Genomic DNA, 23,395 nt, shown 5'->3' with positions numbered 1-23,395 from the left:
GGGCAAAGAGTGTGAAGGGTTTGCAGCAACAACTATTAGGACACATGGATAAAACCAAGGGCGGGTGGAATCAGGGGAGGGACAGGGGATGGCTGGGGTTGCGGGCAGAGATGGGGGGAAAAGGCAGAAAACTGTACTTGAACAACAATAAAATTTAGAAGTATTAGATAAAAAAAAGAATCCTTTGAGGTAGGCGTTATTATCATCCCACCCCTCAGATAAGGAGACTGAGGTTCAGAGAGATAATCCAGCATGTTTAAGGTCACACAGCTAGGAAGTCATGGCATTGGGCTCAAATCCAGATCTGTCAATCATTCCAGATCCTGAGGCAATCACCATAGTTCTTGTATTCTTTTAATTAACTGGTTTTAGCATGTTTAAATGGTTTAAAGAAACTAAAAGAAGTGTATTTCATGACATGTGAATATTACATACAATTCAAGTTTTAATGTCCAGAAACAGCTGTGCTGGAGCACAGCCACCTCTGTCCGTGTATGTGGTCTGCGGCGCGGCCGGGGCAGAGCCTGCAGGGCGCACAAGGCTGAAAACATCTTCTGCCTGGCCTGACAGACAAAGTGTGCGGACCGCTGGCATAGAGGGAGCATGGGGAATGCGCAGATGAGCAAATGTGGCAGAGGGTAGGACGGGGGGCGGTGCACTGTAAGAAAAGACGGAGAAATGGATAGGGGAAATGAGACAAGTTGACGGTAAATCCTGGAAGAGTTTGAACATCTGACAGATATCAGAGTATGACTATGGGGTTTAGAGCAGAGTAATAAAAATATTAAACTGAACTTTGGGGTAAATAAATGGGCAATGATTGGTTTGTGGTAACTAATGGAAGTAATACAATACTGGAGCGGGGTTAATTAGAAGACTGAAGTTCCTCAAATGGAAAGTAAGAGACCCTAGTCTCTACTGGTTCAGGAGAAAAAGGAGAATTGATGAATCCAAGGTATCTTGAAGAATGAAAAAAAAAGACTTTGATGAATTACTACGTAGATATTTGATATACAGACATGCCATTGAACTGTACACTTAGAATAGTTAATGTGGTAAATTTTATGTTGTGTGTATTTTACCACAATAAAAAGTGAATACATAGAGAATCTACACACACACATACACACATATGTAAATATATATTAGGCTTGAGAATTATACAGTTTCATACACATGTGAGAAAGATCCAGTCAGTTGCTGCAGCTGGAAGAATATAGGACTCAATAGAAATGAGCAAAGCCGTCCTGGGTCTGACATTTAGTGTGTGATCTTGGGGAACCCTAACTCTGAACCAGGGATCCTCATCTGTGAAATGGGGACGATAAATACTTTAAACAAACAAGATTTTTTTAAAATTAGGAATGTCTTATCTGAACAAAACCACTAATTTTTATAGCATTCTATTATACAACAAACATACAATATAAACTTTCAAAATATTTACAAAGTAATGTAACAGTAAGAAAAAAAATCACCCAAATGCTCCAAAGTGGGCTAATCAGCATCCTATTACACAATGGTTCACAATGTGAGCTGGGTGAAGTTAACATAGGTGAATTAGCAGTTAATCAATGAATAAAATGCTTACTTCGCTATGCATGCAAAAAATAATACCAGTCAAATCTCTGTAAATTTGCAAAGACATTTAGTTGTTAAATAGTAGAAAACACTCAATAAGCATACTTACCAACCCCGAAGAACTTTGAAAGAACATGGTGTGAATGAAGTCAAATCAGAAATTTCTTTTGTAAAATCTACACATTCACCTTGGAACCCTGGTTTACTGAATGCTTTGAGCTAAAAAAAAACACACACAAAACCCCACCCACAATTATAGAGAAAACAACTGTTTGATATCATCACAAAGCAAAATAAAACCTTTAGTTTCATGTCCTTATAAAAATTTCAGTGAAATATTAAACTCAAGTTTTGTCTATCATCAATTATCCCATATTAAGATAACATTTTCCTTAAACTCGCCTTTTTTCCCTTACACATTTTCAGGAGTGTCATTATTCATTTACCATTTTCATACATCTCTTGCACAAAATACTGGGCACAGAACCCCAGAACAATTCTACCTATAAGAGTAAATCAGAGTCCCTCCTCCACTAAAATGTGGCCCTTGTCCTCCGCACCAAACAATTATCACACCCTGTGATGAGACTACAGGTATAAAACAACAAGCAATTTAGAGCTATACACAAAGGGGGTCTGGATTAGTATGAGGGGTGGTTGGTACATCTCTTCTCCTCTTCCAGTCTTCCACATCCACAGTTAATAAAAGGGAGGAGAGAGAATGTGGGCACATGCCCATTAAGTGAGCATGAGCAGCCTGTGAGCTTGAAGGAGCAGCTGGTGAAGATGATAATGATGGGATTAGTGGAAGATTTATGGTGAAGGAAGAAAGAGGCCTGTGTCTTGCATTTCAGCTTACAGGACTTGGTTTGCTGAAAGGAATACCTTAAATGTACAGCTAGCAGTTATATACAACTGCATTTTTACTTTTGTTCTTTCTGTCAAGAAAAATCCATGAAATCTCAGGGATAATTCCCCATAGGCCAGAGTATAATACTGGAATTCTAGCGACATTGGACCTACAACAGGTGAGAAAAAACTAATAAGCCCTATAACTATTTCATAATACATCAGAGCCTTGAAATCAGGTGGGCCACAGGTCCACCCTGCACTGACAGGCCCGCACTGTAGCTAAGAACGCACCTAGTGAACCGCCTGCAGCATCGCCCTCTCTCCTGCTCACACTGAAGCAGAGAATGAGGCTTCTTTGAGCAGCGGATGTTCGCCTCCTTCACCTTCCTCAGGGTTGCCTTAGAAGTCAATGGTCTGAGTTATGAGGAATTGTTTCCTGAATGTATCATTCTACTTTGATGTTGCTTAGTCTGACATCAAAGATTAGCCAAAACCAGGGAGGTGAGAGAACAAATCGGCCGCGACCCCGCTGTGGCCTGCACATGACTTTCTACTGTGAAACCAGGCTGTATTTGTTTTTTGTATTTAAAACTTTTATTTTTTATTGTATTTTTTCCATTACCTTTTAGCCCCCTTATACACTCCTCCCCACTGCAATCACCACACTGTTGTCCATGTCCATAAGTCCTTTTGCCTTTTTGCTCAGTCCCTCCACCTCCTAATACGTGCACCCCCCTCAGAGCTGTCAGCCTGCTCTGTCTCTGTTTTGCTTGTTAGTTCAGTTTGTTCATTGGATTCCACATATGAATGAAATCATATGGTATTTGTCTTTATTCTAATTCTCGTTTCCACCCTCCCAGCAGCTGGGCAACAAATCCTCCTTGTAAGGAGAATCTGGAAAGTACCTCACACTGCCTCTCACATCATGGTTAAAATCAAGCTGCTTGGAAGCACAGATTTTTTTTTTTTTTTTCTTTTTAATCCAAGTCTGGAACCAGGCTGTATTTGGAGCATTAAACCACCAAGGAACTCTCTGATGTAAGGAGGCGTGACCCAGCAAGCTTCTACCAGGGTCCTTTTGGTGCATACAGCGGACAGCAACAGAAAGGACGTCAGAAACAAGACAGACTTCTGGAATGACTTCCTGTGTCGGAACAATTCTGCATGTGCAGGGAAACTGCCCCCAATTTCCTTGTTAAGAGCATGTATTTCAATTAGTGGTATTTCAGTCAGTGGTTTTCTTTCAGGCTTTTTTTCTTTTTAACTTAAAGGTTTATAAAACATGAGTCTAAAAGTAAATCACATTTTACTTCCAAAAATACAATGTGTCCTACATGCAGGTATTATCTTAATTCACAGTAAGATCTGGAAAAGCCACTTGAGAAGAGAGATCATGACTGCTTCATTCACTACTGGTATTCCCAGCTTGTTTTCATACTGTTGGAGATTTATACTTCACTATTTCAACATGAAATGTCAAATCCTGGGCAACTGACAACGTGAGTTAAACATGCTTCCGTTGATACGTACAGTAGCCGCCTCTACTTTTAGTCTCAGTTTTCATACCCAGAAGCATTAATTCACACACAAACACACAATCTGCCATAAAGTATCTTTTTGATTTATGGGTTATTCTTTACCCAAACTAAAAAACAGGGTTTAATGTTGGTCTGAGTTTATTTTTACCCCTAAAATGAGATTTGGTTCCTCCAAAATTTGAGCAACCCCAGAAAAGTAACACTGTGTTCTGACCACCTCACAAATGCTTCAGAAGGGTTCTCATAACAATGCTCTGGGGATGGGTCCCTACAGAACCCAACACTGCATTTATGACTTACAATAATTAAACCGTGGTTTCTGCTCCTGGTGAAATTAAGTCCTGTGAAATGCTAGCTGGAAACTGTTTTGGTTTCCTTTCTAAATTACTATGGAATAAACGTACAAAATGACTCAGAGGCTGCTTAGAACAGAGGCGAGGAGTCAGATAAACAAAGGGTGAGTTTCTTTCAAACCACGCCAGCCCTCTGGGCATGGCTCAACCCTACCAGCCCCTCAGGCGGAACTGAATGGAGGGAGAAAAAGACACTGCGCCATTAGTTTGCAAGGTGCCTAGTTTTTGTTTTTCTAGGTTCAGTTGTTGATACTTGTGAATCATCATTTTATTGTTTGTGTTTTTGATCTTGTCTTTCTTAAATAAATCCCTTTACTGTTTCATATAATAAGGGCTTGGTAATGATGAACTACTACTTTAACTTGACCTTATCTGGGAAGCACTTGATCTGCCCTTCCATTCTAAATGATAGCTTTGCTGGGTAGAGTCATCTTGGATGCAGGTCCTTGCCTTTCATAACTTGGAATACTTCTTGCCAGCCCCTTCTTGCTGCAAGGTTTCTTTTGAGAAATCAGCTAATAGTCTTATGGTAACTCCTTTGTAGTAACTCTCTCCTTTTCTCTTGCTGCTCTTAAGATTCTCTCCTTCTCTTTAATCTTGGGTAATGTAATTACGATGTGCCTTGGTGTGTGCTACCTTGGGTCCAACTTCTTTGGGACTCCCTGGGCTTCCTGGACGACTATTTCCTTTGCCAGATTACAGAAGTTCTCCTTCATTATTATTTCCAATAATTTTTCAATTTTTTGCTCTTCCTCTTCTCCTTCTGGTACCCCTATGATCAGATGTTGTAATGTTTAAAGTTGTCCCAGAGGTTCCTCAGTCTCTCATTTTTTTGAATTCTTGTTTCTTCATTCTGTTCTGGTTGAATGTTTATTTCTTCCTTCTGCTCCAAATCATTGATTTGAGTCCCGGTTTCCTTCCTGTCACTGTTGATTCCCTGTATATTTTCCTTTAATTCACTTTGCATAGCCTTCACTTTTTCCTCTATTTTGCAACCACTCAGCCATTTCTGTGAGCATCCTGATTACCAGTGTTTTGAACTGTGCATCTGATAGGTTGGCTATCTCTTCATCACTTAGTTGTATTTTTTCTGGAAGCTTTGATGTGTTCTTTCACTTGTGCTGTATTTTTGTCTCAGCCTGCCTGTTACATAGTAAGGGGCAGAGACTTAGGTATTTGTCAGGGCGGGGAAACCCACTTCACTTTGTTGTGGCACTGTGTGTGGGGGAGGGGTCCGAGAAGGAACAATGCCACTTGCTTAGCTCTTGGTCAGCTTTCAGTCACTTCCTCTGCTACACACAAGCAAATTGGGTCCTTCTGGTGCTGATTCCCAGGTGGGTAGGTTTGTGTACATTCTAGGACCCTGCGGGTCTGTCCAATGGACTCTCCTGTGAGGCTGGGAGTTTCTCCCACCACCACAACCCCCACAGGTGTTTTCAGAGGTTTCGCAGCTTTATTTCCCCATGTTGGAGCCCGGGGTTGCATGTTTGTCTTGCTCCCCAGTTGTTCCTCCTGGTTTATCCACTTGCAAATGTGGGACCCCCTCTCTACCAGCCACTGCCTCACTTGCCCTGGTCCTCCAGCTGCTCCCTTGCCACATGTCCTCTCTACCCCGGCTGCTCATCTCCACCCCTCCTACCAGTCTGGATGAATGTTTCTTCTTTAACTCCTTGGTTGTCAGACTTCCATATGGTTTTGATTTTCTGGCAGTTCTGGTTATTTTTTTTGTTTTTAAACTTGTTGTTGTCTTTCATTTGGGTGTGCGAGGAGGCAAAGTGTATCTATCTATGCCTCCATCTTGGCCAGAAGTCTTGTTTCCAATCTTCTGTTACATCATACTGCCGCATATTGTAGTGTTACCTACTTTTCCTGTCAATTACATATTGTACAATAATTGTACTTCCCTGATTACTTAGAGAGAAGGGCTTTCTTTACTTGGAGTAGTAGTACTTCCTGAGTATTTCTAGCCTCTGGATTCTGTAAGGATAATTTGGTTACAGTACTGCTCTTGAATATCCTGCTGATATTTGACTAACACTGTTGTTTGCCTGTCCCCCATCAATGGTAACAGTAACCACAACTATTAAAGATCCTGTAATCAGCCCTGACTGGTGTGGCTCAGTTGGTTTGATCGCTAGTCAGGGTACATGCCTGGGTTACAGGTTTGGTCCCCAGCTGGGGCACGTACAAAGGCAACCGATTGGCATTTCTCACTCACATCAATGTTTCTCTCCCTCTCCCTCCTTGCCTCTCTCTCCCTAAATAAATAAAATCTAAAAAAAAAAAAAAATCCTATCATCACTCTAAAATTCAGTGTGGCCAAATTATGCAATACAGGAAATATGCAGTTGCTTTTTCTCAGCCAGAATCATACATGAAATGGAACAGGGGCTCAACACTTAAAGATATCCAAATTTCTGATTACGAAGGGAGACCACCAAAAAAAGAATTTACACAAAAATGTGTATTTATTCTTACATGTTTGAACTCTAGCCACCTTCAAAGTACTCTCCACTTGATGCAATATACCTTTCGAGATGTTTTTTCCACTACTCAAAAAAGTTTTTCAACTCTTCAATTTTAATGCCTTTCAGTGCTTCTGCTGTGTTGTTTCACATCTCCTACATTGGCGAAAGATTTCCCTTTGAAGACTTTTTTTCAACTGGAGATACAAAAAAAGTTGCTTGCAATGTGATTGGGACAATAGGGAGCATAGGGCAGGGGGATCGTGTCCGTTTTTGGTTAAAAACTGCTGAACACTCAGCGCCATGTGAGCAGGTGTGCTTGTAATCACCCATCATGAGATGGGCACACACATTGAAAGAGTCTTCAAAAACAATTCACTGAAGCTGAACACAGCCTCTCACAACAACTCCAGCTGGTACACTGATACAGATGGGTTCCTAGCACACTCCCTAGGGGAGGAAGCCTGTACTACAAGGGCCCACCCTCCAGAAGACGTTTTTCTTGGGGTGGGGTCTCCCCTCGAATATTTGCAAGTAGACTTGAAAAAGATTCTGGAAAAGCAAAGTCCTTGGTTGGGTCGAAGAGGAAACTGGTTGGAATTTCCAGAGAATAGTGCCTGACTACAAACTTCTTGAAAACGGAACTCACTGTTGTAAGATTTAACTTAGGAAAATTCTGATTTGGACTTGCTGGGGGGTGGGGCGATGATGACATTATGAACATGATTCACATAGTTTGTTATTTGTTTTGTTGGAGGAAAAAAATAAAAGGACATTTGCTGAATATGAAGAACTCTGTAATGATCCTTTATATTTCGAGTTGGCAATTAGACTTGGTGATTGAGCTTCAGTCAAAAATAATCTTCTCAGAAAAGGTGTTCTACACATCAACGATATTTTTATTAGCATAATTCTCATGATGTATCTTAACCTTTAAACACATACATTTTCTGGTTTTTCCTTTCTTAGGGTGCTTGAAGTTTCCTTTCAAATCATCAGCATTAAAAAAATAATCCTGTCCCTGACCTGAAGTCTGAGGTGTAACTTCCTTCTCATTCGGCAGACAGAAAAAATAACTGCTTCACCCGAACACAGCATCTGAATTGTCAATTGGACAATCACAGCTACTCGTGAAGAAGAAAATACTTTTTAGTTACTGAATGGAACCAGAGGGTCAGCCAATGCTTTTGTTTTTACTTGGGTAAGTAAAGACAAAACATTCTGAAAATTTGGTCCAGTGGCAACAAGAGCTTTGATCCTGGGCAAACTAGGGAGGCTTTGTCTGCATGTTACCAAGTACCCATCTATCAACCTGTCGGAAATGTTTATGTCACAAGGCAATAAACAGCCGAGCCACATGCGGGAAAGTGAAATGGGGCTGATTTCACTGGATGTTCTTCGCTGCTTCCTTTTCTCTTCAAGTTGGAGTGGAAATACTATCAGGAAAATCCTCTGAGCAATCTGCCCCAAACAAGGAAGTCCATAAAAGAGAACAGGGATGCAGGAGGGGGAATGCACAGCTTAAAAGAATGTGAGTGTTATTTGTACTTAAAACTCAGAAAATATGCAGTTAGGAATTATCCCTGTTTAACTCCTTAACTACTTAAGTTATGTTGATTCATGTTAAAAAGTGCTTTAAAAGTCCACAGTTGGAGTTTACAAACATTCAAAATAAACATCTGGCAGGAAGCGTCTCCAAAGCAACAGCTTGATTATACAGGGTGGGGCAAAAGTAGAGTTACAGTTGTTAGTATGGAAAAAGACAAGCAGATTATAGTTATTACAAAAGCTTTATTAACTCCATGTTTTGGGTATTCACAACTGTAAACCTACTTTTGCCCCACTCTGTATTTAGAAAGGAAATGTTCCTAATAGGCCTGAGTTAATCATAAAATAAAACCTGAACGCATTGTGAATTGAAACATGACTAAACTAAACTGATCTGAAGTATATAAACACTGACACAAACATGAAAAACATACAGACTCAAGAGGAATATTCAGCATTATGTAAAGCTAGCAAATGTCAAATAATTAAAATTAATCGATATATTTGACTTTATGACAGAAAAATTTCCAAATCTGTTATTTAAAATGAGACAGAGGAAGTGATCTCTCTCATCCCCTTTTCCTTCTATAGCTGTGCTGCTCGTATCGTGACGTGTCTTTCTTGATGTAAAATGCTGACAATGGGTTAAGTTGCGTCAGATAATAGAATAAGCCTACTTTGCTACTTCTTGTTGTGTGAAGTGACACAAATTCTAATTCTCAGTAAGCTCGTCAATAAATGGGATTAATCCTGACCTCACAGAGTGGTTAGAAGCACTAAATAAGCACAATTTCAATTTCATCTTTTTCAACCAGCCCCATAACCTCCCTCCCCTGTGACAGCTGTCGGTTTGTTCTCTGGGTCTGTTTCTCTTTTGTTAGTTTGTTTTGTTTATGAGATTCCACATATAAGTGAACTCATATGGTACTTGTCTTTCTCTGACTGGCTTAACTTGGTAAAGGGATTAAGCTAAAAACAAAACAAAAGCAAAAACAACCTCATAAACACGGACAGCAGTGTGGTGACTACCAGAGGGCAAGGGAGGTGGAGGCAGGTAGAAGAGGGTAAAGGGGGGATGAATGGTGTTGGAAGGAGACTTGACTTGGGGTGTGAACACACAATACGATATACAGAGGATGTATTATAGAATTATACATCTGAAACCTGTATAATTTTATTAACTAATGTCACCCCAATAAATTCAATTTAAAAGGTAGAAAAAAAAAGCATAATTTCTGGCCCTCAATGGATAATAAACAAACATTAGGCTCCAGAATATTACCCAATCTTTCAAACTACTAACTCTAGAAATAAAGAAGGTTGCAATTTTACTAGTGCTTTAAAAAAATCTGATTTAGGTATTAGAAATACATTTACATAATACACATGCCAAGACAGCTAGCTATTTCTCCATGGTAAGCTTGCTCCTCCTAAGGCAGCATAATATGCTGTGCTGACTAAGAACAAAACATTCAAGAAGAAGGCCAACAGGAAAGCAAGAGTCGCAGAGGTTCGAAATGACCCCAGAGTGGTCAGAGCTGAACCTCTAGCACACAGGTGGCAAACACCAGGCCCGCGGGCCAAATCCGGCCCGGCACCTTGTTTCCACCCGGTGGCAGCGCTGAGCTCTCACTTAACTGTTAAGGGGTAGGTGCATTTATACAGTCCTAAAATTACATTCGGCCCTTTGAAGGCAACCTCGAGGCTGATATGGCCCTGGTGAAAATGAGTCTGACACCGCTGCTCTAACAGAAGAAAACAAAAGGAACGGGACAAATCCCCCATAAGAACGGTGGGCACTCGTGGACTCACAGGCCGCATGCACAAGGCAAACTGCCCTGACATACAGCCACAAGACAGTTATCTGAGGGGAGGGGCACAGATGCTCTTAGTAAACAATTTAACAAGCCCAAGGAAAGGCTGTTTTTAAACATACCAAGTGTGAAGGCTCATTTATTCCAAGTGGTTCCTGAAAAACATTAAAACATTAAAAATATTATAACCATATAATCTTAGTTGTCTTTTGAAAGTGTTGAAAATATTCTTGTGGGGGGTGGTGGGGAAGGTCTAGCCCATTTAGTAGATTCCTTGACTTGGCCATGACCCTCATAACTTAATGAATTCTCTTATAATAATTGTATTTATTACTAATTCATTTTGAGTGATACTGGAGTGAGAAGAAAAATGTGCCCCAATACCCACTCGAACAAGAGCCTGGACCTCCCACCACTCCCCCTCCTGTAACTGCCTCACGGGCGCCCACACTGTCCTGCAGCGTGTGTCACTCCCCAGGCTTTTTGTGGAACGCCCTTTCTGCGCCCGGAAAAATTGTCTTTGTCCTTGAAGATATGACTCGATGCATTCTCCTCTGTGGCATGGTGCCCACGTCCCCAGGCTCTGAGTGCTCCCTTTGCCCTGTTCCCCTCCCCCGGCCTACACATTTCATTTCTCACTAATCACTCTATAATCAATTGTCCAAACATGTGTCTCCTCAAAGACACTGAGACTCATCGGGGAAGTCTTACCCACCTTTCTCCAGTGAATCAGGACAGTGTCTGGCTTATAAGGGGCACTAAATAAATGCTGCTCAATGAATGAACTGTACAAATGAGGGAGCCACTTCATAAATGTGCTAATACCATGTACGAGCTCTCTGTGGAGTCTCTAGAAATTCATATGCTGTTTCACTTTCTCTCTATATACATATAACACAGTTCAACAGTTCCACTTTTAAAAACTGGTTCCACATACTCAGTTGCATGCCATTACACACCACTGGCATTAGTTAGGTTCATACTTAACTCACCAGTTGGATAGGTCGTATTGACATGATTACGTTATTTGATCCGCCCCAGTCAAAAAAGCATTTGTATTTCCCCTTCTCTAAAACGTACTGTTCTCCACAGAAAAACTTCTGCTGGTAGGCAACCCATCTAGTAGGGGAAAAGGAAAAAAAAAAACAGCAGTGATGTAGAACTGAGCAACCAACAATTTTAATTTTAATACCAAAGAATCGCTCAAGGTTCTGGAGGTGGAAGACAACTTACACTCCACTTTTAACATGAATGGATCTTGTTTCGGTGCCAAAGCCAATTTCTTCTAAGTCAGAGATTTCCTGATTTCTAATGTCAATAAATTTCCCACTTTCCAGGTCAGATTCAAACAGTGTGATGGAAGATTCTATAAAATTCTACAAAGAGGAAGAGGAAAAGTTTAGAAAAATATATGCATTTTGTTTTACAGATTGCTAAATCTTTGCACAATTTTCACATGCTTGTGGGATAATTCTCACACACGTAGCTCCAGGAAGAATTTTAAATGGCACTGGAAACAATTTTAGTAGTCACTATTCCTACATACCAGTAGTTTTAAAAAAAGCCTCAATGTTTACTTTAATCAGAAAAACAGAACATTTTTATGTAAATGGAAGTCAGTCAACAGCTGGCAAATTGCTAGGACTTACAGGCTACCACATATAACGCTGACTGGAAAGGAAACTAAAGTCTCACTTATGCCTAAGGAGCAAAAGCTACGGGACACAAAATGGGCAAGGAGGGAGAGGATTTTAGGCACTTAAAAGAAATGGGAAAAAAAGTCTGCTTGACAAAAGAAAAATTACTAAAGAATTAAATGCAGAGAAAATTAAAAAAATTTTAGTCAGAGAACATATTTGAAGCAAAATTATCAGAAAACTCTCAGAACCCAAATTAATAAGTCAGCAAAAAACACAGACAATTCACAAAAAATTAAAAACAAGCAAATGTCTAATTTCACTAGTAATAATAAATTCAAAAATAAAACAACCGACAAAATTTTCACTTTTTAAATTAAGAAGGATCTTAAAATCCGGTTTTGTCTGGGAACACTGCTGGTAGAAATATACATTGGACAGCTATTTTAGAAAATAATTTAGAAATATATTTAAAAGACTGAAATTGTTCCCACTATTTGAGCCTAAAATTAATTCCTTTTTAAGGTGAGTTCCTTAAAGAAACTAGACAGTCAATTTATATGCAAAGATGCATGACTTGTAACAGTGAAAAGGCATAAACAATGTAAATGTCCAAAAGATGTATAAAGATAAGCTTGTATGCATTCACCACTTGATGGAATAAATACAAGAGTTTTTAACAAGCTAACAGTTAGATATGTCCTATACTTACTACTGACCGGGAGTTTTATGTGCACTGTTTTCAAAAGAGCCACCACGTGAGATTATATTCCCATCACCCCCACTTTACAATTGAGAAATTGAGTGATTATAATTATACTGGGTGATATATATATATATTTGTGTGTATATATATATATATATATGAGAATATATATATACAGTTTTATAAGAACATATCTATATGTCTACCATTTTCCATATGAGGAAACCAAGGCTTTAATAAGCCCGTAAGTGATAAAGTCCCCAGAATAAGCCTCCCAACTGAAGTATGATGTTGACAGCCTGGGCGCCACATCAACAAACCTGGTTGTATTGACAACACACACTTCCATCACCCGAAGTACCCAAACATGCCTTTGTCTCTTGCAACCTGAAAATGTGTAACTAGCTCAGGGCAGCTGGGAACCAGAATCAATAGCCACCAACCAAGTCAGGTCCAGCCACGGTGGGAAGGTCTCTAGCAGCTCTCAATTACACAGACCTCTCCTCTCACACTCTGGTGACTCTGGAATGCTCCACCTCTGCTTCTGCTTCTTCTGCCTCCACGCCTGCCTATTCTCTACTTCCTGTTGGGGTTTTAGGAATGGGGGAGCAAGGATAAGCTGAGAAATGCCGTGGGTCTGTCACTGCATTATGTCGGAGTCAAATGGGACAAAGAAAAACATACAGGTTTGTGCCTGTGTGCGGTGTTCGTGCCCTTTCACAAACATGACTTGTGTTGTGGTGTGAGGCACTCCGATGGAGCAGCAATTTGCACAGCTCACACTGTGAGGGTTGTGGGGAGGAACAGCAGGGGAAGGGCAAGCTGGGAAGCAGGCTGCAGGCACAGGCCACGAGGCAGCAACGCAGCCCGGAGCCGAGTGCAGAGGAGAATTCCACTGTCGCAGGGTCTGTAGTGAAGCACAAGGGCTGACAGCATAGGAGTTCACAAACAAATTTACTCCCATGGCTTGAGTTTGTGTCCCTCCTGCTCTGTCTACCATCCCCAGACTTCGCCAAGGGCCGCGGGCGTCTCCCAAGTGGCGTCGCTCTCCTCTACTTGTAGCTTTTTGTGGCTTTTTGTGCCTTACCGTGTCTGCCTGCCATCTTCTCCTAAGTGCCCTCTGCACCACTCCCCTAGTTTTAACCCTCTCTCCCTTTTTCCCCAGACCTGCCAAATATACGGCATCTGATCTAGTTGACTAGTTGCCATCACCATGGTGCCCCTTCTGGGCAGAATTCTAACAAAAAATCTTTTAACTATCTTGTTCAGGAGGTGACTGCAACGGGCTCTCAGAGTCCTGTCCTGAGTAAGCCCTGCGAGGGTCCTAGGCCACTGTCATCCCCACTTTCTTGGGCATAATTAAATCACTTTGAAAGTCACGCTGATTCCAGTGGAGCTCCGCAGCTCGAGAAGAATGAATAAGGATGGAATGACCTCAAATTTATATTCCCTTTTATTTTTTTAAAGCATTTAAACCCACTGATAGTTTAATACAGTCTCAGGTCCAGTACTCCCACTGCTAGAGAAAACCAATGAGCAGTTGCTGCAGGACCAAAGCGAAGTCTTAAGGATCAGTAGTTTGATTATTTTGAAATTCCATGAACTCCCTCAGCTGACTGGGCCCTGGAGCTCTTGTGCTCCCCTCCCCACACCCCAGGGGCAACAAGACACAAGACACCAGGGCAAATCTAGTGTATCCATTAATTTGGGAGCAATACTGGCCTCCCCTGCATTCCACCTGGTTCGAGAGATCTGAAAAGAGGCCCCAAATCTGAAAATCAAAACAAAAGCAAATCCAAAACAACCAGTAAAAAGCTGAGGGGAAACAAGCCTACAAAGACAGTTTTGCTGAAGAAGCCACGGAATAAAAATTCCTTCTTTAATCCCTGGAGTCTAAATACTGCTATATTCCTTCTGATCTTGTCCTTTAAAAAAATAATCAAGTCCAATTCAACACATCTGCCTGACTCATTTGGAGTTAGGAACACATTTCTGGTTGTACTCTCCAAAGCACTCCGGGACACAGCTCACGTTATCCCCAAGGAATTCGTCCAGGATTTGACCTTAGTAGATCTACAGTGTTCTGCACACTGGATCCAGGACTAGGAAACTGCAGTTTTTCTCTCTATCATCTTGTTTATTTTATACCACTTCAACTTAGATCTTCAGGGTAGCAGTTCACTCTTTCCAAGGTTAGAGACATCTGAGAGTCCACGTGGGCAAATGATGTCTCACACCAGTTCTGCCTGATAACGTATGTAGGTCCATGACAACCACCAAGTTTTAAATCCTGTATCTAAATACTGTGTTATATACTTAAATTTTTCAAAGAGGGTAAACCTTATGTTAAGTCTTTTTATCACACAAAGAAGTAATAAAGGGGGTAGAAGGAAATTTTGGGAGGTGATGAATATGTCAATGGCCTTGATGGTGGCAATGGTCTCACAGGTATTAACTATCCCCAAACTCACTGAACTGTACACATTAAATATAGGGTTCAGCACAAATAACACCCCCTTTTTATTACAAAATCTTTTACTACAAAACCATAAGCATGTAATTCTGTAACATAACAATATCACGTTCAAGCACACCAAATGACATTTCAGGTGAAATCTTCAAATTAAAACTAAGTTATTACACCCATATTATTACCCTAACAACCACACCCAACCAGGCGTTACTTCTGCGGGACCCTATGTATACAGCTTTGTAGATGTCAATCATGCCTCAATAAAACGGCTTTTAAAAACGAGAACTACCTAATTACATGCTGTGTCTAGAGCTTGTAAAATTTTTTAAAGTATAACTTGATAAGTTTTTAAAGAACTTTAGTAAATACATATTTAAATTCTAAATTTTCTAAATATGTATAAATTTTTTAGTCTTTTCATCTGCAAATATTTTAGTGAACATAAATTTAAATTATAACTAAACTGAAAGTTCATGTAAGTTATTATTTATTTAATATGTGCATTATTTTGCAATGTGACCATATATTTATAGCTACAAATGAAATGTTGATCAAAGTTTGGTTGAATGAGATCCAGTTTGCCATGTTAAGGTGCTACTGTAGGCTAACCACTTTGTAAATGAGGAAAGTGAATGATACGGCAGAGGCTCCAGAGTAAGGCAGCCTTGCCCTCAAATCAGCTTTACACACGGGTTCTATCTCTTAGTGCCTTGGTTTCTGTGTCTGTAAGATGGGAATCATGAGTGGCTCACTGTCTTTGTGAAGACGAAGTGTAAGTAGGCATGTAAAGTGTTAGAATATTATAATGAGGGTTATGAAAACATCTTTAGCTATAATGTTACTACTAATCTTAATTAAAAAAAAATCTAATTTAAAGAGAGAAGATTTTCCTAGCCACAGCAATCAGACAAGAAAAAGCAATAAAAGGCATCCAAATTGGAAAGGAGGAAATGAAACTGTCACTGTTTGCAGATGACATGATAGTGTACATGGAAAATCCTATAGACTCCACCAAAAAACTGCTTGACCTAATAAATGAATTTGGCAAAACAGCTGGATACAAAGTCAATACTCAGAAATCAAAGGCATTCCTGTACACCAACAACGAAACTGCAGAAACAGAAATCAGGAAAAAAATCCCATTTGATATAGCAACAAGAAAAGTCAAGTACCTAGGAATAAACCTAACCAAGGAGGTAAAAGACCTGTACTCAGAAAACTACACAACACTGAAGAAAGAAATTAAGGAAGAGACAAACAAATGGAAGCATGTACCATGCTCATGGATTGGAAGAATTAACATCATCAAAATGGCCATACTACCCAAAGCAATTTATAGATTCAATGCAATCCCTATTAGAGTACCCATGACATATTTCACAGATATAGAACAAACATTTCAGAAATTCATATGGAACCATAAACGACCCCAAATAGCTGCAGCAATCTTGAGAAAGAAGAACAAAGCAGGAGGGATCTCAATACCTGATATCAAACTGTATTACAAGGCCACGGTAATCAAAACAGCCTGGTACTGGCATAAAAACAGGCACATAGACCAATGGAACAGAACAGAGAGCCCAGAAATAAACCCAAGTCTCTATGGTCAATTAATATTTGACAAAGGAGGCAGAAGCATAAAATGGAGCAAAAATAGCCTATTCAACAAATGGTGTTGGGAGATCTGGACAGCTACGTGCAAAAAAATGAAACTCGATCACCAACTTACGCCATACACGAAAATAAACTCAAGATGGATAAAAGACTTAAATATAAGTTGTAACACCATAAAAGTCCTTGAGGAAAACATTGGCAGGAAAATCTCAGACATTCCACGCAGCAACATCCTTACAGACACATCCCCTAAAGCAAAGGACATAAATGAAAGAATAAACAAATGGGATCTCATCAAAATAAAAAGCTTCTACATGGCTAAAGAAAACAGCACCAAATTACAAAGAGAACCAACAGTATGGGAAAACATATTTGCTAAGGATACCTCAGACAAGGGTCTGATCTCCAAAATATATAAAGAACTCACACGACTCCACTCCAGGAAGACAAACAACCCAATTAAAAAATGGGCAAAGGACTTGAACAGACACCTCTCCAAGGAAGACATACAGAGGGCCCAGAGACACATGAAAAGATGCTCAGCATCACTAGCCATCAGAGAGATGCAAATTAAAACCACAATGAGATACCACCTCACACCAGTCAGAATAGCCAAGATAAACAAATCAACAAGCAAGTGTTGGAGAGAATGTGGAGAAAAGGGAACCCTAGTACATTCTTGGTGAGGATGCAGACTGGTGCAACCACTATGGAAAATATGGAATTTCCTCAGAAAACTAAATATGGAACTGCTCTTTGACCCAGCAATTCCGCTGCTGGGATTATACCCTAAGAACCCCGAAACACCAATCCAAAAGAACCTGTGCACCCCAATGTTCATAGCAGCACAATTTACAATAGCCAAGTACTGGAAGCAACCTAAGTGCCCATCAGCAAACGAGTGGATCCAAAAACTATGGCATATTTACACAATGGAATTCTATGCAGCAGAGAGAAAGAAGGAGCTTATACCCTTTGCAACAGCATGGATGAAACTGGAGAGCATTATGCTAAGTGAAATAAGCCAGGTGGTGAGGGACAAATACCATATGATCTCACCTTTAACTGGAACATAATCAATAGAAGAAAAAAGCAAACAAAATATAACCAGAGACATTGAAGTTAAGAACAATCTAACAATAGCCGGAGGGGGGGGGCAGTGGGAAGAGGGGATTACAGGAACTACTATAAAGGACACATGGACAAAACCAAGGGGGAGGGTGGAGGTGGGGGAGGGAGGTGGGTTCAGCTGGGGTGGGGTGGAGGGATGGGGAGAAAAGGCATACAACCGTAATTGAATAACAATAAAAATTTAAAAAAAAAGAAAAGAAAAAAAAAGAAGATTTATTTACATAAAAACTGTGTGTCATCATTTTTGTAAATGCTGCAAATTTTGTGTGCAGCACTAATTAACATGTCAATTTACGCAAATTTTTCCAATGGATATCATCATAGACTACATCAAATATTTCTTAATTATTTTAGCTATACAGGATGGGGCAAATTAGGTTTACATTGTTTCCTTTTGAATATAATAATTAATAAGTAAATAATAATATAAGAACAATAATTACTGTATTCAAAAGGAGATACAACTGTAAACCTACTTTTGCCCACCCTGTATAGTTGTAAGTATTCATATCTTTTCACATTTTCTACTGTCGGTAGATTTCAACTAGTGACAGGAGGGTTTTTTTGTTTGCATACTTCACTCACACCATGTCATTTCTTGATACAGTCACCAAGAAAGAGCCTTCTAAACTGCTAATCTAGTCAGACGCTCTAGGCCTCAATCCATCAGTGGCTCACGATCAAGTCAAGAAAAAAAAATCTGAACTCCTCCACATGGCATGTAAGGCCCTTCTCTATCTGGTTCTGCATGCATCTTCCCAAAGTTCTCCCTAACACCCTGACTTGGCCACATTTCCCAGACACACCCCCTTTTACTTAATAGGGCAGTTTCTCAACCTCAGCACTATTAACTTTTGGGTCAGCTGACTCCTTTTTTGTTAGGGGGGTGGGAGTAGGGGAGCCGTCCTGTGGACTGTAGACGTTTATCAGGATCCCTGGCCTCTACCCACTTACTGTCAGTAGCCCCCCCCCCCCCCCCCGGCTACGACCCCCCTCCCCCCACCCCTCCACCCCCCGCCCACATACCATGATGGCGCAAACTCTCTCCACACTGCCAACACTAGAGGGTAAAACCCTAGAGGGTAAAACCACCCCACGCTGAGAACCACTGGCTGACATCCTTGCCTTTACGCATGTTGATCTCTTGCTAAAACTGCAGCTACCTTTCCCCTTCACCCTGTTCTGAGTATCTTCACTTGGCTAACTGCTGAACTTGAAATTTCAACTCAGCTGTCATCTTAACCTATTCTCACTTCCAGTTAGGAGTAACTGACCTTTTTCTGACTACCCTGAGTACTTTGTGCTCAATCCAATCAGTGAAACAATATTAAATATTTATGTAAGTGTTACTTCCCTACCAGACTCCTGCTCTGTGAATCAGGGACTGTCTCGGGTCACTATACCTCCAGTACCTGGCACAACACAGTTATCAAATCAGGTGCTCAAAGAACATGGAATCAATCGGTGAAAAAGTAACATTAGCATTCTATGTAATTTTGGCAGTTAAAAACAGGCGAAGCACATAAGCAGTTCAGTCTTGTATCCTCTGGTTTCAGAAACATTTTATACCTCATGTTCTATCAGAGGTCATGACCAGGTTTTACGGAAAGACACAGAGAGAGAAATTAAGAATTTGGGAGCTAACTCACAGCTTGTAAGTACCGGAAAGACAAGATGGGGCCACTCAACGCCCCGCAAGCAGTACTGTCTTCAAAGTCTCCTTCTTCAAGCAAGAACTGCTGGCCTTTAAAGTGTTCTTTTTCATAGGCAACCCACCTGGAAATACACAGGACACCAACTGAGCCATTAAGAAAACTGTAGTCAAGAAAGCACGAAAAAAAAAATCATGATAAAGCACCTCGTTCCACATCACCATATTTTAAAAAGCAGCACAGTTATTTTGTTACCATTTACAAAGACAAATGTATGCTTCCTGGATCAATAATTTTTATATTCAGTAGTTTGGAGGCTCTTCCCCACAAAAGGATGGCTGTTGCAGAATTGCAACAAAGCAATGCTCATTGCGTGTACGTGGCGTGGCCTGATGCCACGTCTCAAAATGGCTGCAGAACAGTTTGCCAAATAAAAAATAATGGAAAGCACAAAGAAGCAATGAAAAAAGTTACACACCCACGCTGAGCTTCCAAGATTATCATTCTTGTTTTACTGAGAAAGCCCTTCTGGAACCACAGAATGATAACTCGTTAATAAACATTTATTTAGGGTTTAAGTCAAAGGACTGCTCACCAGGCTTTAGACCTAAAACACATTACAGGGGGGTTTAGCAAAGAGGAAGTGGGAAATGCGCCCGGACTGGGTTGGCCCTGGGGGCCTACATGTACACGAAGACTTCCGTAAGTATTTACAGAGGGAAATGTTGCTCCCACCATCTTATCAGGGCGAGAATGGAAACAGGAAGCACCGTGGCACACTGCTTCGCAGGGACACAGGTGACTTCTAATCTAAAACCATCAGTGCAGAACACTGATATTAAGCTCCTCCACGAAACTTACATTTTATGGAGTAACAGGAGTAGCTAATGCAGTGTGTTCACAGTATAGAGGGTCCACAATATGTGTTGACCTGCTGAAATCTGCCTTCAGCTGCACTGGGCACATTTGTTCCAAGGATGACTATATTGGGCTCCTGGGTTGGGCCTTCTGAATTCTGGAGTTTGACAAAATGAAGGCTGGTAGGGCTACAAGTATTTTTTTTTCTTTTCCACCCCTACCATAGTTGTGAAGATATGAAAAATACTCCAAAGAATTGCTTCTATAGGGTGCAACATCACAGTAGCTGCTCAGTGGTGGGTCTGATCCCCAGTCACAACGCATAAGGGAGGCACCTGATTGACATTTCTTTCTCACATCGATGTCTGTCTTTCCCTTCCTCTCTCTCTAAAATCTATAAACATATCCTTCTCTAAGAATCAATAAACATATCCTTGGGTGAGGATTAATAAAAAAGGCACAGCCTAGTCAGGACAAAGATCTTCTGGGATTCCAGCCCCAGTAACTGCTGACTGAGACTGGGATTTACACTTGGGATTACACTTAGGACACCTTTGGGGGCTTCCAAAAGCAGTTCAGGGCCGGAGGGTAATTATAAAAAATGCTCGACTTTGAAACAGACAAGCTGGGCTACTTCTTTAAGGAGGGAGGGCTCGCAGTCAATGTCCTCAGCACAGAAAGTCAACCACGATCAACAGAAGACAGGACTGAAACTAGGGCTCTCATCCGTGTTCACCATCTGTGAAAAAATGATTTTATTTGCAATTCTTATTTCTGTACCGTGCTTAGCAATACTAAGTGTTGAAGTTTTAGAAACTGTTTTCTATATTTAATCTATCTCCAAATCTATAATACCAAGAGTTCACAGAAAGCCGTTAGTGACTAATACATTTTTTATTTCCCATAGTATCAAAGGAACTTATATCTTCAGACAAAGGAAGGCTGTTTTGCTCTGATTAGCACTTTTGTTGTGCTGACAAAAAACAACTACTAAATCAACTATTGGAAATATGGCACTCACACTCCACCGATGACACGAATTGATCCAATTCCATGAAAGTCCCCATCATTTTTTAAAAAATCTGGGACAGAATCTATATGTTCACTAAACTCTTTGGACTGCCCATGGAAGTGAGGTTTTTCATAAATAATAACCTGAGAAATACAAAAGAAAAGTATTTTACAATAGATACCTACTGATTTACTGAAGTAAACAACATGAACAGGGATCACTGTTTTTCATTAATATATTCTTACAAGATATCACAGTGTCTAATATTCACAAGGAACAAATGAGTCTTCAACATCATAACGATAGAATATCTAATTAATAGTATACTTCTCTCAGATTAATATACTCAAGGCTGATCCCACTGTCTGGTTACCCAAATCCGAGGACCATCTCACAGGATAAACTGCCTTGAATTATCTTTCTAAGTTAATGCCTGTGGTTAGGATTTAATACAACCCTGCCTTCTATTTATTGAATTGTCCCTTTAAGAAATAAAAACTCTCTTGAGGTCCTAGGGCATAATAATGAATTATCTATTGATTTGAGAAAACAGATGATGTTCCTTATAACACTGCTTATATGGTCATTACTATTCAATAAGAATAGGCAAATTCTTGAATCTATGTACAAAGCTTCCTAAAAATAATAAATGACTGAAAAAATTGTAGTATTTATACTCCTATTTGATTTAAATTGGGAGTGGGGAAGGTAAGTATAGAAGGAAACAAATTCCCAGCACTTCATCTACTTCAAGTTCGGATCGGTGCAAGCATTTCTCCTTTACCATTTGGATGCTCTTTATTCCCAAGCATGAGCTGCCCTTCGTATGCGGAAGGGGTAACAACACTAGTCTATCCACACTCTGTCACTGGTCCTGTTTGTGGCTAAGGGCATAATTTGCGCACAGCTGGCAATCCATGACCTTGGTGAATTAAATCCCATCTTTACCCACATGGAGCCAGTGGGCAATAGCTCTCTTACATTTAAAAACTGACAAAATTATACAGACAAATAAATGTGTAGCACTGCTCTTCTTGCAGCTTTTGTTATTAAGTTTTCACCAGGCACTGTATTGGGAGTAATACAGTTTTACTTGGGTTTAATACATGCTACACATGCTGAACACGCTCAAACTAAGAAAGAAGCAGTAATTCTTTCATGAGTAAGCTATCAACTAATACTTAACAACTTGAAAATTGTGAGCGGCCCTGACAGCCATTCCATTCATTTACCTCTACAACCTGTCAAGCGGCAAAAGTCCAAGGAAGACCTGGCCTGGGGCACCTGAAGCTCTGATTCAGCAAACAAGAAGACTGAAACAGCAGTCACTCAGGGAGTGCCGCAGCTAATTCTGCATCTATTAGGTCCCTGGTCTGAAACTCTGGGTACAAGTCAGAATCATGGGAGCTCTGGGACATGTGACCACACTGCAGACCAAAACAGTATCTCTGTGGGTGGAACCCAGGAATGAGTATTTTTAAAAAAAATCTCAGATAGGTATGATTCCATCATAGAGCCGAGATGTGTTAGATACACTCAGATATTAAGTTCCAAAAGCCTCCATCTATGTGACTGAGAGAATGACAGTCAATTCCATAAGTTAAGAAGCCCCCAAACAGGAGGTTGGGATGAGTTGTGTCTTGTTTTGGAGGAAAGAAGAAAAGCAGATAAATCCCTGCCTCCACACCTGCCTCTGGACAGGTGCTGTGACCTAATTCAGCAGAGGCCTGTCTGCATCTTTGGCCAAGACACAGTTAATGTTCCAACGTCTCTTCACACATGTTCGTAACTCTGTTTCTACCTTTCCTTCCCACCTGCGCTGACTCTTGGCACCGCTACCACTACTGCCTCTACCCTTCAAATACTCATGATTAAAAATCTGCCACCTTCTGATCGTCCTTGATCTCCTTGAGCATCACTCCCAAATGCCCGCAAGTTATCTCCACTCAAATGTCTGGCTGCCACCTATATCTGACTCCAAACAAAAGTCAAACTTACCCCCTTTTCACCTGTTAGTAGGTGTGTTCTGAGTTTGCCTGGGTTTTCAGTACAGACCTCGATCTTTGCATTCTGACCCCACGCTCCATTCGCAGCCTGAGCTCTCAGCAGCCCATCTGTGCGGTCACTTCCCACCCTCCCACATCCACGAGCTAGCCGCTGC

General features: G+C 40.6%; 1 protein-coding gene across 4 annotated transcripts in view; it reads right to left on the bottom strand.

The window, feature by feature from the left end:
- The window catches only part of CRYBG3 (crystallin beta-gamma domain containing 3), a 119,817-nt gene that overhangs the window by 29,391 nt on the left and 67,031 nt on the right, over positions 1-23,395 (bottom strand). For all 4 annotated transcript variants that reach the window (XM_053918287.2, XM_053918289.2, XM_045193576.3 and 1 more), the window contains 6 exons: positions 21,244-21,377; positions 19,362-19,488; positions 11,385-11,527; positions 11,144-11,270; positions 10,274-10,306; positions 1,691-1,800 (listed from right to left, as the gene is read on the bottom strand). In XM_053918287.2, the coding sequence (XP_053774262.1) occupies positions 1,691-1,800; positions 10,274-10,306; positions 11,144-11,270; positions 11,385-11,527; positions 19,362-19,488; positions 21,244-21,377 (674 nt within the window). The remainder of the gene's footprint in view (positions 1-1,690; positions 1,801-10,273; positions 10,307-11,143; positions 11,271-11,384; positions 11,528-19,361; positions 19,489-21,243; positions 21,378-23,395) is intronic.

Source organism: Desmodus rotundus, chromosome 2 (genome assembly GCF_022682495.2).
Source record: "Desmodus rotundus isolate HL8 chromosome 2, HLdesRot8A.1, whole genome shotgun sequence".
Taxonomy (NCBI): domain Eukaryota; kingdom Metazoa; phylum Chordata; class Mammalia; order Chiroptera; family Phyllostomidae; genus Desmodus; species Desmodus rotundus.
The sequence above is the reverse complement of the archived record's forward strand: the minus strand, read 5'-3'. Positions and strand labels throughout refer to the sequence as shown.